At 42.5% G+C, this 14,333-nt stretch overlaps 1 protein-coding gene across 1 annotated transcript in view; it reads left to right on the forward strand.

Annotated features, from left to right (window-relative positions):
* The first annotated feature begins 3,339 nt into the window (after positions 1–3,339).
* The window catches only part of zmp:0000001301 (rab9 effector protein with kelch motifs), a 32,250-nt gene continuing 21,256 nt past the window's right edge, over positions 3,340–14,333 (forward strand). The window contains exons 1-4 of the mRNA XM_037691945.1: positions 3,340–3,401; positions 3,493–3,565; positions 3,682–3,721; positions 3,850–3,928. Of these exons, the coding sequence (XP_037547873.1) occupies positions 3,340–3,401; positions 3,493–3,565; positions 3,682–3,721; positions 3,850–3,928 (254 nt within the window). The remainder of the gene's footprint in view (positions 3,402–3,492; positions 3,566–3,681; positions 3,722–3,849; positions 3,929–14,333) is intronic.

A 14,333-nucleotide genomic window follows, 5' to 3' on the forward strand; every position in this document is an offset into this window, starting at 1 on the left:
ATACTTTATTAATCTCAGAGGGGAATTAAATGTTGTTATAACTCATCATCCTGGTTTCATTAAAGAGTTGTTCTAGATGCTGATGGCTGTGGGCAGGAAGGATCTCTTGTAGCGGTCTGTCCTACAACGGATTTGAAGAAGCCTCTGACTGAAAACACTCTGTTGTTGTATGAGAGTCTGATGAAGAGGATGCAATAAGGATGAAATAAGCCACAAGTCAATTTTAGACTGAGCAGATAAAGAATTGTTTCTCCAGGTGTCTGTCTGTGGGATGACGATGTCTCCATATGTCCAATAAATTCAGCCAGTTAGAGAAATCCATGAGATGGGTCTGTCCACTTCTGCGTCTTGAGGGATGTCTATCCAGCTGAGTGGACCAAACCATATTAAAATCTCCACCTAAAATAACCTTCGCTGATGGAAATTTAGTACAAGCTCCTTCAAGAAAATCACATTTAAAGAATCTGAATTATAACCATAAATATTGCCCAGCAAAAAAAGTCTGAGTGAAATTCAACCACTATGAAAATCCAATGACCCTTATCAGATGTGTCATCTAAAACTTTGTCTTTGAAATTATCTTTTAATTTAGCTACTCTCCCTGACTTGTTTGAACCATGTGCTAACCATATATCTTTGCATGTTGGAGTTTGCATGTTCTCTCCGTGCATGCGTGGGTTTTCTCCAGCTACTCCGGTTTCCTCCCACAGACCAAAACATGCATGTTAGGCTGATTGGTAACTCTAAATTGTCCCTAGATGAGAGAGAGTAAATGGTTGTTTGTCTCGCTTGTCTCTATGTCCCTGTGATGGACTGGAGACCTGTCCAGGGCTGCAACATGTGACCTGTTACGCCCTGGTTCACATGGTTGCCTGGCAACAGGAGGTAAACCTACCTGTAAGCTGAGGAGGAGGACCGCCATTGGACTGTGAGCTGAAGCGACTCTTGTGGACTCTCAGGTTCAGCAGAATACGGACTTTTCTTTTCATCAGGTACGTTTTAGAGCTGCCGACGTCTCTGTAAATTTAACCAGCTGGTTCTGAAATGCTGACTCTTCTTCCAGAGCTCTTGGTGAAAGCTGACTCAGCATTTAAACTGCTGTCCAATCAAACTTTGTGTTTTGATCATTTCTAAAACATTTGTCCATCCATGATATTTACCTGCTTCTTCCTTTTCGGGTCACGGGGGTCACTGGTGTCCATGTCCAGCTATCACTCTGCGAGAGATGGGGGACACTCTGGACAGGTTTTCAGTCCATCACAGGGACACCCTGGACAGGTTTTCAGTCCATCATAGGGACATTCTGAACTGGTCTCCAGTCCATCACAGGGACACATAGAGACAAACAACCATTCACTCTCTCACTCACACCTAGGGACAATTTAGAGTTACCAATCAGTCTAACGTGCATGTTTTTGGTCTGTGGGAGGAAACTGGAGTACCTGGAGAAAACCCACACATGTACGGAAAGAAGATGCAAACTCCACCCAGAAAGGCCCCCGATCGGGTATTGAACCGACGACCTTCTGTCTGAGAGGTGGCAGCTCCACTGACTGTGCCTCCATGCCGTCCTATTTCTAAAACATTTACGTCATTTAAAGTAAGTTTGTCTATCGTCTCTTCACTTCCTCCTAAAATATTGTCAGTGGTGGTGGGCACAGTTCCGTCAATCCGCTAACAGCAGAACTAATTTTTTGTTTAGCAGATTAGTGTTTTCGCTATCTTTGTAAACTGTTAATGGAATTAACTTCCTCTAAATTAGATTATGCCAGCTTTAATACCACTATCAAAATTCACATCTGGTTCTTGTCTGTTGTGGGCGTGTCTTAAAGAGTCCGTTAGGCATGCTATTGGCTTACGTGTACATGTGACAAGACATGATTGGTCGAAGCAGCTTCAACTGGAAGGAGACGAAGACATGACATAAAGTGACAGTTGTCCGAGCGCTTAGCAGTTTAACTTTAGCTTCCACATTTTTTTTACCTGTTTAGGGTTAACAAAGCTAACTTTTAGGTTAGCTGTGCCCATTTCTGTTAGAAATTTATTATTTGTCTAAATATGCTTGTAACTTTTAATCATTTAGCTTTTTTTGAGTTTCAGTGTGAGTTTAGCTATTTTTACCTTTTAGCTACAGTTTCTGTACTTTTAGGTTTTAGCTACCATTTTGCCACTTTTAGTCTTTTGTTGCCATTGAGCTTTTAGCCACCAATTTGCTAATTCAAACTTTAAGCTACAATTTAATTGGTTACCTGTGATTTAGCAAATTTTAGCTTTTAGCTCTACTTTTATTTTCCATTTAGCTCCCTTTAGATTTTAGCTAGCTTTCTGTTACATTTAGGCTTTAGCTGATTTTAACATTTTACTAGTTGTTTTTTTTTTTTTTTTTTTTTTACTTTTTTAATGCTCTATGACTTGTAGATCTGAGCTTCAATTTTGCTGATTATATTTTAGCTATTATTCTTTAAATTGTCCTCTTAGTTATGGTTTTGTTACTTTAAACTTTTAGCTATCATTTTGCTGCTTTTAGTTATGATTTTGCAGAATTAAGCTTTTAGCTGTAGTTTTGCTTCTTTATCTTTAGTTGGCTACAGTTTACATTGTAGTGTTTTAATTTTAGACTTTTCACAGCAATTTTGCTTTAGCTTTTGACTCCCATTCTTCTCATTTTAGCTTTTCTCTGTGGTTTTGATACTTTTACATAACCTTTAGCTTTTTTTACCTTTTAGCTACCTTTTCTACAATTAAGTTTAAGCTAGTTTTACAGATTTTACCGTTTAGTTTTGATTTAGCTATAGTTGGCGTTTAGCTACAGTTTAGCTAATTTTTGCTTTTAAATATTTGAGACCTGTCCAGGATGTCCCCGTCTCTCGCACAGTGATTGCTGGACATGGGCACCAGCTACCCCCATGACCCTAAAAGGAAGAAGCAGGTAAAAATAATGGACGGATAGCTTTTAAATACAAAGGATGACTAAAAACTTAAAGTAGCAACCGATTAGCTAAATGCTCAAAGTAGCAAAAGGCTGGCTAAAATTGACAGAACAGTAGCTACAGACAAAAACAGAGCCAGTAGCTGAAGCAGGTTTCGAAAAGAACAATGCTGTGGAGGAGCTGGACAGTTCTTATTCTTTGTTGGAAAAATATTTGTAATTAAAGTTAAATGTTTTGAAAATTATAAATGTCTCAATGTCCAGCAGCCACAGCAGCTGTCTGCTGAACGAGCCAAATGTTTTATGAACGGTCAAAGTTTGCAGAAGTGGTGTACAAATCGTTCGGAGCGTAAAGAAACAATAAAAACACAGTCGTTCTGTGTGTGGTTAAAGGTTCAGCAGCAGAGTCGATGGCTTTAGCTAGCGGTCACTGGGTGGATAAAGAAGTGAGGGGGGACCGTCCGAGTCCTCGGTGAGTTCCTCGGACCAGGTTCTGTTGGCGTCAGGGTCCATTTTAGTTGTTACTCTGCTGTGCTTATAACTGATCGGTTTGTATCTTTCAGACACAGCCACGCTTTAGCTGTGGCTGGAAATGTTGCCTTCCTTTTCGGGGGCGCCTGCAGCATCAACCAACAGGTGAAGAAACACAAAAATCATTAAAATGTAAAATAAAAAGAATAACCCGTCTCCCTTATCTGTTCTTTATGATCAGCCGAAGAAGCTAAATGTAAAGATCAGATTAATTTTTTCAGGACACTCCTGTTTACTTCAGTGATTTCTACATGCTAACAGGTAAAACACACGGAACAGTAGAGCTCAGTTTTTTCAGCACTTTTGACCACTTTCAGGCATTTTCAGCCATTTTAAGCCCATTAGCGGTTAGCGTGTCCTCCTGACTCAGGTGTGGCTGATCTTCACAGTTTCTCCTGATGACCTGAGCTGGGAGCAGATTCCTCAGAACGGAGAAGTTCCACCTGCCAGAGCAGGACACACACTCTGGTAAATATACCCACAACAGAACCTGAACTTGGAGGGTCAGAACCGTGCAAAAGTCTTGATCTAATCTTTCAATTAGCCATGCTTTCCTGTAGTCCTTCCAAGTCATCTGGATCAGCAGTTCTCCAGACTTTTTAAAGGTTTTTATTTGGACTTTTGCTGTTCTTTTCACCTGGTTTCAGTTCTTGTTCCTGAATGTTTTCATACGACTGGTTTTAGCCTTGACCTGTGACCTCATTCAGGCAGGAAAAAACCCAAAAAGGTTCCTAAACGCAACCTGACGTGTCAAGAGGAGAGCCGTGCAAGACGGTGGCAGGAGCAGTCAAACTTTAATGCCTGAGCCCATTTTGCTGCAAGACTACATTTTAAAAAGATATTCTGTCTCCACTAAAGATTTGATGACAACTGATTCACCAACCAAAACACTCAAAAGACTCTAAAAAAGTTAAGTCTGGTCCTCTGGACATTCAAAAAACAAACAAACAAACAAAAAAAAGTTTCATCTTTCATCCGAAAGACTTCTTCAGACTGAAGTCTTTCGGATGAAAGATGAAACGTTTCTACACTTTTTTTTGGTTTTGTTTTGTTTTTTTAATGTCCAGAGGACCAGACTTAATTTTTAGATTTTTCTACCTGGATTATTGAGCATGCATCAGGATACTCAGAAGACTATTTCAGATAAGTCTTCAGCTTTTAATGACATTTTAGAGTCACATGCTATAAACGTGGCAAAACCAGCTTACTACTCTCTATCTTTTGCTAAGAATGCCATCACCAAACATTGCAAATAAGACTTCACATGTAGAAGGAAATATGGAAATTGATATAATTAAAGACAAAAGGAGTGTTGAAGAGATTCACTCGTATGTATGTCCCTCTAAAGACGGAGAAGAATGTACATCTTCCCCGAACACGGCAATGAAACACCAAGTTAAAAAGGCAAGAGGTGAAAAATAAATAAACAGAATGAAGATGAAGAGCTAACCCTTAAAGAATTACAAGACACTATCATCTTGGCTCCTTCTTCAATTGCCACCTTATCATAGTGGAGGAGTTTGTGCGCCTGAATGATCCTAGGAGCTATGCTGTCAGGGGCAATTATAATTGTCCCCGGTAGGGTCTCCCAAGGCAAATTGGTTCTAGGTGACAGGCCAGACAAAGAGCGATTCAGAAGACTTATATGGACAGGAAAAAACAAGGAGCTCAGTGTCCCTTACCCAGACGTGGGTTACCGGGGCCCCACCCTAGAGCTTGGCCTTGTCTGCAAACACCAGATGAATGGGTCTCTACCCATGGGGCCCTGTCGGGCTCAGCCCGAAGGAGCAGCATGGTTTTGCCTTCCTGTGGACCCAACACCTGCAGGAAAGGCCATAAAAGTCAGGTGCATGATGCCATGGGCAGTGGCCGACGTGTCCTTGGTAGGGGTGCTGGAAGGTGCCCCAGCTGGGAACTCCTTTATTCTGCTGGGGGCCTTCAATGCCCACATGGGTAATGATAGTGTGACCTGGAGGGATGTGACTGGGAGGAATGGCCTCTGTGATCTGAACCCGAGCAGTGTTCTGTGGTTGGACTTCTGTGCTAGTCATAGTTTGTCCAACACGAACACCATGTTCGAACATAAGGGTGTCCATAAGTTCACTTGGCACCAGGACGCCCTAGGTCATAGATAGATGATTGACTTCATAGTCGTGTCATCTGATTTGCGGCCGTTTGTTTTGGACACTAGGGTGAAGAGAGGAGCAGAACTGTCAACTGATCCCTACCTGATAGTGAGTTGGATCAAATGGTGGGAGAAGATGCCGGACAGACCCGGTAGACACAAACGTGTAGTGAGTATTTGCTGAGAACATCTGGTAGAAGAACCCTTCAGAGAGATCTTCAACTCACACCTCCAGGAGAGCTTTAACCACATCCCAGTTAAGGTGGGGGGCATTGAGTTAGAGTGGGACATGTTCTGCACCTCACTTGTTGAGGTAGCTGCCTTGAGCTGTGGCCTCAAGGTTGTTGGTGCTTCTTGCGATGGCCATCCTTGAACTTGGTGGTGGATACCCCAGGTTAAAGAGTCTGTCAAGCTGAAGAAGGAGTCCTATTGGTTTCATCCATCCATTATCTTTTACTGGCTTCTTCCATTTTGGGTCATGGGGGTCGCCGGTGCCCATGTCCAGCAATCACTGTGCGAGGGGCAGGGTACACCCTGGACAGATCGCATGTCCATCACAGGGCCACAGAGAGAAAAACAAGACAAACAACTATTCACTCTCTCACTCACACCTAGAGAGAATTTAGAGTTACCAATCAGCCTAACATGCATGTTTTTGGTCTGTGGGAGGAAACCGGAGTACCCAGAGAAAACCCACGCATGCATGGAGAGAACATGCAAACTCAACCCAGAAAGGCCCCCGGACCGAAATTTGAACCAGGGGGCAGCAGCTCTACCAGTTGCACCACTGTGCTGCCCCCTATCAGTTTCATTCAATCTTTATTTAGACAGGTTAATCCCATTGAGCCTCGTGGACTCATTTACAAGAGAGACCTGAAAGAGAGACCTGGTTCTTGTTGGCTGGTGGGACTCTGGGGGCAGCTGAGGAGTACCGGAGGACCAAGTGGTCCACAGCCTTGGCTGTTGCTGAGGCAAAAGCTCGGATGTGGGAGGAGTTCGGTGAGACCTTGGATAGAGACTCTCGGTCGGCTCCAAGGAGATTCTGGCAAACCATCAGGCGGCTGAGGAGGGGAAAGCAGCACTTTACTGACACTGTGTTCAATGAAGGTGGGGTGCTGTTGACCTCAACCAGTGATGTCATCGGGAGGTGGAAGGAATACTTCTCAGACCTTCTCAATCCCACCAGCTAAGTCGGGGGGACTTGGGGTAGCCTCTCCATAACTGTGGCTGAGGTTGCCGAGGTAGTTAAAAAGCTCAAAGACAGCAGGGCTCCAGAAGTGGATGAAATTCACCCTGATTTCCTTAAGCCTCTGGATGTTGTGAGGCTGTTTTGGTTGACACGTCTTTGCAACACCATGATGACATGGGGGGCAGTGCCACTGGATGGGCAGACTGGGGTGGTAGTTCCCCTCTTGAAAAAGGGGGATCTGAGTGTGTGATCCAATTATAGGGGCATTGATCTCCTTAGCCTCTCTGGTAAAGTCTATTCAGGGTACTGGAGAAGGGAGTCTGATCGCTGGTCGAATTTCAGATCCAGGAGGAACAATGTAGGTTCTGTCCTGGCCATGGAAAACTGGATCAGATCTTTACCCTCACTAGGGTCCTCGAGGGGTCATGGGAGTTTGCCCATCCAGTCTAGATGTGTTTTGTGGACTTGGAGAAGGCATTTGACCGTGCTCCTCAAGGTACACTGTGGGGGGTGCTCCGTGAGTATGGGATTGGGGGCCTGTTGTTACGGGCTGTTCAGTCCCTATATAAGCGGTGTGAGAGTTTGGTTCGCATTGCTGGTAGTAAGTCGGACCCCTTCAGGGTAGGAGTTGGACTCCGCTAGGGCTGCCCGTTGTTACCAGTTCTGTTCATAACTTTTATGGACAGAATTTCTTGGTGTAGCCAGGGGAAAGAGGGAATCCGGTTCGGTGGCCTCAGGATTCCATCTCTGCTCTTTGAAGATACAATACAATACGATACAACTTTATTTATAAAGCACTTTAAAACAACACCATTGTCCAAAGTGGTGTACACTAACACATACATGCATAAAAAGCTATAAAATCAACAGATACCATAAGATGATGTGGTCCTGTTGGCATCATTGCGCCGTGATCTTCAGTTCTCAGTTGAGCGGTTCACAGTCGAGTGTGAAACAGCTAGGATTAGAATCAGCACCAGTAAATCTGAAGCCATGGTCCTCAACCAGAAAATGATGGATTGCTCTCTTCAGGTCAAGGGTGAGGTTCTGCCTCAGGTGGAAGAGTTCATGTATCTTGGGGTTATGTTCAGGAGTGAGGGAAAAATGGAGCCTGAGATTGACAGATGGATTGGTGCAGCGTCTGCAGTATTGTGTACTCTGTACCGGTCTTTTGTGGTGAAGAGAGAGCTGAGCTGTAAGGCAAAACTCTCTTTTTACCAGTCGATCTGAGTTCCTACCCTCACCTATGGTCACAAGCTCTGGGTAGTGACCAAAAGAATGAGATCACGGATACAAGCGGTTGAAATGAGTTTCCTCTGCAGGGTAGCTGGACTCTCCATTAGAGATAGGGTGAGAAGTTCAGTTATCAGGGAGAGACTTGGAGTAGAACCACTGCTCCTCCACATCGAGACGAGCCAGTTGAGGTGGTTCAGGCATCTTGTAAAGATGCTCCTTGGGTGTCTCCCTAAGGAGGTGCTTCGAGCATGTCCGACTGGGAGGAGACCTCGAGGAAGACCCAGGACACGCTGGAGAGACTATGTCTCTCGGTTGGCCTGGGAACGCCTTGGAATCCTCCCAGAAGAGCTGGAAGAGGTGGCTGTGGAAAGAGATGTTTGGGCCTCCCTGCTGAAGCTGCTGCCTCTGCGACCTGGCTTCAGAATAAGCGGAATATAATAGATGGATGGAATTGATGGATCACTTTCATCTTCATGTAACTAGAAAGATAAACGAGAGAGCCGGCCAAACTGATGAAGCTGTCAAATATAATACACTTCAGACTGAAGAAGTCTCTGGAGTTCTGCCATAAAGAGGTAGCAGATTTAAAGCAGCAAAATACCGTTCTAAAGGATCAGTGCTCACTCCTGAAAAAAAAAAGTTGAGGATCTCAAATTTACAATGGATGAAGCAGACCACTACAACTGGAGACTCAACCTCAGGCTCAGGCCTCAGGCAACACATACAGAGCAGTGATCATCAGGTTTACATACAGAACTGCATAAGATACCTTATGGAATGGAACCAAGAAGTGCGACAACCTGAAGAACAACCGGCTCCACTTCAAGGAGGACGTGATGGCAGCGGACAGAGAAACCTGCAGCAAGTTGTGGCCAGCTGTAGAGGAGGCTCGGAAAAGAGGCGAAAAAGCCTATTATGTGGTTACAGTGTTACACTTAAAGTGACCTTATGGTGGTGGAAACTTCTTCGATGCAGCACTTTCATACCGTACACAGTTCGGCACAGTTTATGTTTAAATTGTTTTGTTGAGTTAATGTCCATTTCTATTCTTTCTATTAATGCCAGGGGTATTAGAAATAAATTAAAGAGGAAAGCTTTTTTGGTGGGTTAAAATAAGGGAGCAGAGTTTCATTTTTCCAAGAAGCACATGCTACAGAAACAGATGCAACATTCTGGAAGAGTCAGAGGGGGGAAACAGATGTGGCTATCTTTCGGTAACAACAGGTCAGCAGGGGTCGCTGTTCTACAAGGGAAATTCAGAGGAAGAATTATACAGCAGTTTACAGACATCAATGGTAGATGGATTATTCTAGTACTTGATATTGATTAGACACAATTTACAATAATAAATATTTATGGCTTCAATGACCAAAAACAAAATATCAACTTATTTTCAACGATAGAAAGCAGGAAGAATTCAACATTAGCCTTATTTTTTGCAGCTAAAATTAATTGGGGAGGAGATTCTAACAGATGAGAGTGGACCGACAGCCACCGAGAAATGGAACACTATCCAACTTAGAACCCATCCGTAATATATCTGTCTGTATTCCTTAGGGGCCATAATGAGGATTCCAATGCTATTGACCACTCCTTTAAGACCTTTTGTGATCAAGAAATTAGTTTAAAAGGAATTAAAGAAGCTATTTGTGGTATAAAACAAAATAAATCCTCTGGGAATGATGGTTTAACAAGTGCGTTCTATAAATATTTTATTAATTCACTTGCCTCATCCATGAAAGCTATGTTTGAGGAAGCAATAATAAAAGAAGAGCTCCCCCCTTCTCTTCATAAAGGCTTGATTAAATTAATTCCAAAACCAAAAAAAAAAGATAAACTCAATATAGATAATTGGAGCCCATTAGTCTACTAAAAAATTTAAAGATTTTTGCGCTTATTTTTGCTAAAAGATTGAAAGGAGAGCTAAATAATATTATTGATGAGGAACAATCTGGTTTCCTGTCAGGCAGGAATATCTGCAACAACATTTGTTTGGTTTTAGATATGATCGACTAATAAACATATTCCTGACAATAGTTTTATACTTTTCATCGATTTCGATAAAGCATTTGACACTATAAGCCATAAATTTATGTTTAAAACCATACAATATTTTGGATTCTGAAAGTTTTTTATGAGAGCCATTGCCACTCTTTACAAAGGTAACAATAGCTCAGTTAAACTGGCCTCTGGTACTTCACAGAGATTTGATCTCAGTCATGGGATTAGACAAGGTTGTCCTCTAAGCCCATTTTTAATCCACCTTGTCACACAGGTTATGGCAGTACATATATAAAAAAGGTCAATTTCAGGGAATCAAAACCTTGGGAAGATAATTTAAATTATCACAACAGATGACACAGCAATGTTCATTTCCAATGAATATAAAATAGATAAAGCAGCAGCTTGTATCCAAGAATTTTCCTCAGTCTCAGGATTGAAAATGAATCTTAACAAGTCTGTCCTATTTCCTCTCAAAAATAATAATCTCTCAGAAATATGTCATATACCTGTTATGTCCAAAATCACATATTTAGGATTGACAATTTAAAAAAATCAAAAGTCATTTAGAGCCACAAACTTTAACCAAATAATTGAACAAATAAATAAAAAAATAATGTAGTTAATGAGAGATCTGTCTTTCAATGGTAGAGTGTTGTTATCAATGGCAGAAGGTATTTCCAGATCTGTTTATGTATCCGTTTTATATTCTGAACTGACTTACAACTCTATATACAGCATAAAACCAGGCAAAGAATCACCTTTGATGAAAGAGACATAATTTGTTAAATAATAAAGATATGGACAAAGACACAACCCATTTTATACAACTGTTGCTGTTCCTCATGAAATATCACATTCATAAAATCAAATGGTCCAACTCCAAACCAGACATGGGATACTTCCTCCAAGAAATTTTTAATTATGACACAAATATCAAATACATCCCCAAGAAGAAAGCTATCTACGATTCTCGACAAGTTCAAGATTCATGACACATCTACTTGACAACCTTTATGTATTACTGTTTCATGTCCACCCCTGGCATTTTGTTTGTATTATTGATGTTGATGACTGGTTAACAACCAGATGTATGTCTTATAATTTTCTGTTAAAAAAACAACAACAACAACAAAACTGACGTGTCGAAACCAGACAACCTGAAGTCTAAACTGAGTTTTTGTTCACAGAAATGCAAACTGTTCAATAAAAACACTTTAAAGCAAAAAAATTTGACTGGAAACCAAAAATAATCCAACTTCTATCCATCCATTAATAATAATCCAACTTTTTTGGGGGCAAAACAACTTTTTCTGAGGACAAAAAAAAATATTTAATGCATTAAACTCTAGGTATTTTCTGGATCTATTGTACTGGCATGACATTTGTACTCCACTTATTTGGTATTTTTAAACAAAAAAGCAAAACTAAGAATAAAAACAGCGTTCTTTGTAAGAATGCATACAATGATTGAATGATTGATTAAACCGAAGCCTTTAATGCCACAGATTTAAACTAAGACTATTTCCTGTTGAGAAACAACCGAGTCACGTCTACTTTGATCAGACCTTGAAAATAACAACTTGTCAGTATCAGAATCAGTTTATTATTGCCATGTCAATGAACGAGGTTCACAAACTAGAAATTTGCTTCGACATAAAGTGCGAATAGTAATAAAGTAAAAATAAAGTAAAAATGAAGTAAAAATGAGAACATTACATAAGACATAAGACCTGTGTACACCCACAAATAAAGTAAAATTAAAAACATAACATAACCATATGTACACCCATACAATAGAAGACAATAAAAAAGCTTAGAGAACAGTACAGATGGAGTATTCAATTATAATACAGATGTAATGTGACCAAAGCAGAAGTTATGAGGTAGCATTATGAGTGTTCAGGAGTCCAACAGCAGAGGGGAAGAAACTGTTCTTATGGCGGGAGGTTCTGGTCCGAATGGACTGAAGCCTCCTGCCTGAGGGGAGTGGTTCAAACAGTCCGTGTGCAGGGTGAGCAGGGTCAGCTGTGATCCGACCTGCTCGCCTCACAGTCCTGGAGACGTACAGGTCGTGGAGGGATGGAAGGCTGCAGCCGATCACCTTCTCAGCTGAGCGCACAACGCGCTGCAGTCTGAGTCTGTCCCTGGCAGTGGCCCCGGCGTACCACACCGTGATGGAGGAGCTGAGGATGGACTCGATGATGGCCGTGTAGAACTGCACCATCAGCTTGGCTGGCAGCTTGGCCTTCTTCAGCTGTCGCAGGAAGTACAGTCTCTGCTGGGCCTTCTTGATCAGGGAGCTGATGGTCGGCTCCCACTTGAGGTCCTGGGTGATGGTGGTGCAGAGGAACCAATAAGAGTTTGCAGTGGTGATGGGGGTATCATTACAGGTGAGGGGGGGCAGAGGGGCTGTGGCTTTCCTGAAATCCACAATCATCTCCACTGTCTTCTGGGCATTGAGTTCCAGGTTGTTGCTGCTGCACCAGGTCACCAGCCGGTCCACCTCCCTCCTGTATGCAGACTCATCACCGTCCGAGATGAGCCCGATGAGGGTGGTGTTATCTGCAAACTTAATAAGTTTCACAGAGTCATGGCTGGAGGAGCAGCAGTTGGTGTACAGGGAGAAAAGCAGGGGGGAAAGCACACAGCCCTGTGGAGATCCTGTGCTTACAGTCCGAGTGTCCGAGACAGCTCTCCCCAGCCGCACGCACTGACTCCGGTCTGTCAGGAAGTCTGTGATCCACCTGCAGGTGGAGTCAGGTACATGGAGCAGGGAGAGCTTGTCTTGGAGCAGAGAAGGGAGGATGGTGTTAAATGCAGAGCTGAAGTCCATGAACAGGATCCTGGCGTAGGTTCCTGGGGAGTCCAGGTGCTGCAGGATGAAGTGAAGAGCCAGGTTTATTGCGTCATCTACAGACCTGTTGGCCCTGTAGGCAAACTGCAGGGGGTCCAGGAGGGGGTTGGTGATGGACTTGAGGTGAGATGAAACCAAGCTTCACCCCCCCCTCTTTTTACTACTGCTAAGACGTGCGTTCCTGCACGTACGCGTTCCATTAACCGTTTCACTGCTGCTCGTTTTAATGAAGGTTTTAATTCTGAGAGGATCGAACAGTTCCCGGTGTCTCCTACCACTGAGGAGCTAACCTCTCAGTTCAACTTTGCCTGTTTAAATGTTCTGGACCGTGTTGCTCCCCTTAAAACCAGAAAAACGAAACTTAGATCTGAGCCTTGGCTGAATGACGTCACTCGAGCCGTTAGGCAGCAGTGTCGCAGAGCTGAACGAAGGTGGAGGAAGGACAGGCTGCAGGTTTCTTTTCAAATGTTAAGGGAGAGTTGGCGTCACTATCAGAAAACCGTTAAAGCTGCCAAATGTAAATTCTTCTCTGATTTAATTGTCTCCAACTCCCACAACCCCCGAGTTCTTTTCTCCACCCTGAACACAGTTCTACACCTCAGTGAGCCTTCACCTCTGGAAGCCTCAACTGAGCTGTGTGAAAACTTCCTCCATTTCTTTTTAGAAAAAGTGGCAAACACCCGGGCACTCATTTCTCCACCAACTCATGATCTATCCATCATTAAATCATTGGACTCAATAATTTTGCCTTTTGTCTGGGGCTTTAAAGCCCATAGAATATCAAAAACTCACTTACATAAACCAAGAGAGATGGGGGGGTTAGGATTACCCTGCTTTCAGCATTATTATTGGGCAGCGAATGCAAGGGCCTTGGTATACTGGCAGGAAGGTGATGCTCAAGAACTGTCTACAAATTCTCCCCCCTGGGTGGCTATTGAAAGAAGTAGTGTCATAAACAGTTCTCTTCCGGCACTTCTTTTCTCAGCACCAATATCTCCTACAAATAGTGGAATAAATAATTTGATTGTTTTGAATTGTTTGAAAATATGGAAACAAATTAAGGTTTATTGTAGCCTGCCCGAGACCTCAGTTCATGCTCCAATTTACCATAACCATGCTTTTCCCCCATCATTATCCGATAAGTCATTTAAAAATTGGAGACTAAAAGGCCTAACTACACTGAAAGATTTGTATATTAACAAAAAGTTTGCTTCTTTTGCAATGTTGAAGGACGGTTTCTCTCTTCCGGATGCAGATTTTTTCAGATATTTGCAAATCAGAAATTATGTTCGCATTAACATCCCGAATTTTGTATCCCGACCAGAAGAAAATAAGATATACAAAATGCTGTTGGGCTCTCCAGAATCAAAAAAAATAATTTCGAGCTTCGTTGACATCTTTATAGAGCGAATTAATTTTGTCACGGGCTCCTTGATGGCTGCATGGGAGGAGGAGCTGGGTTTAC

The sequence above is a fragment of the Nematolebias whitei genome, chromosome 18 (assembly GCF_014905685.2).
Source record: "Nematolebias whitei isolate Nwh7 chromosome 18, NemWhi1, whole genome shotgun sequence".
Classification (NCBI taxonomy): domain Eukaryota; kingdom Metazoa; phylum Chordata; class Actinopteri; order Cyprinodontiformes; family Rivulidae; genus Nematolebias; species Nematolebias whitei.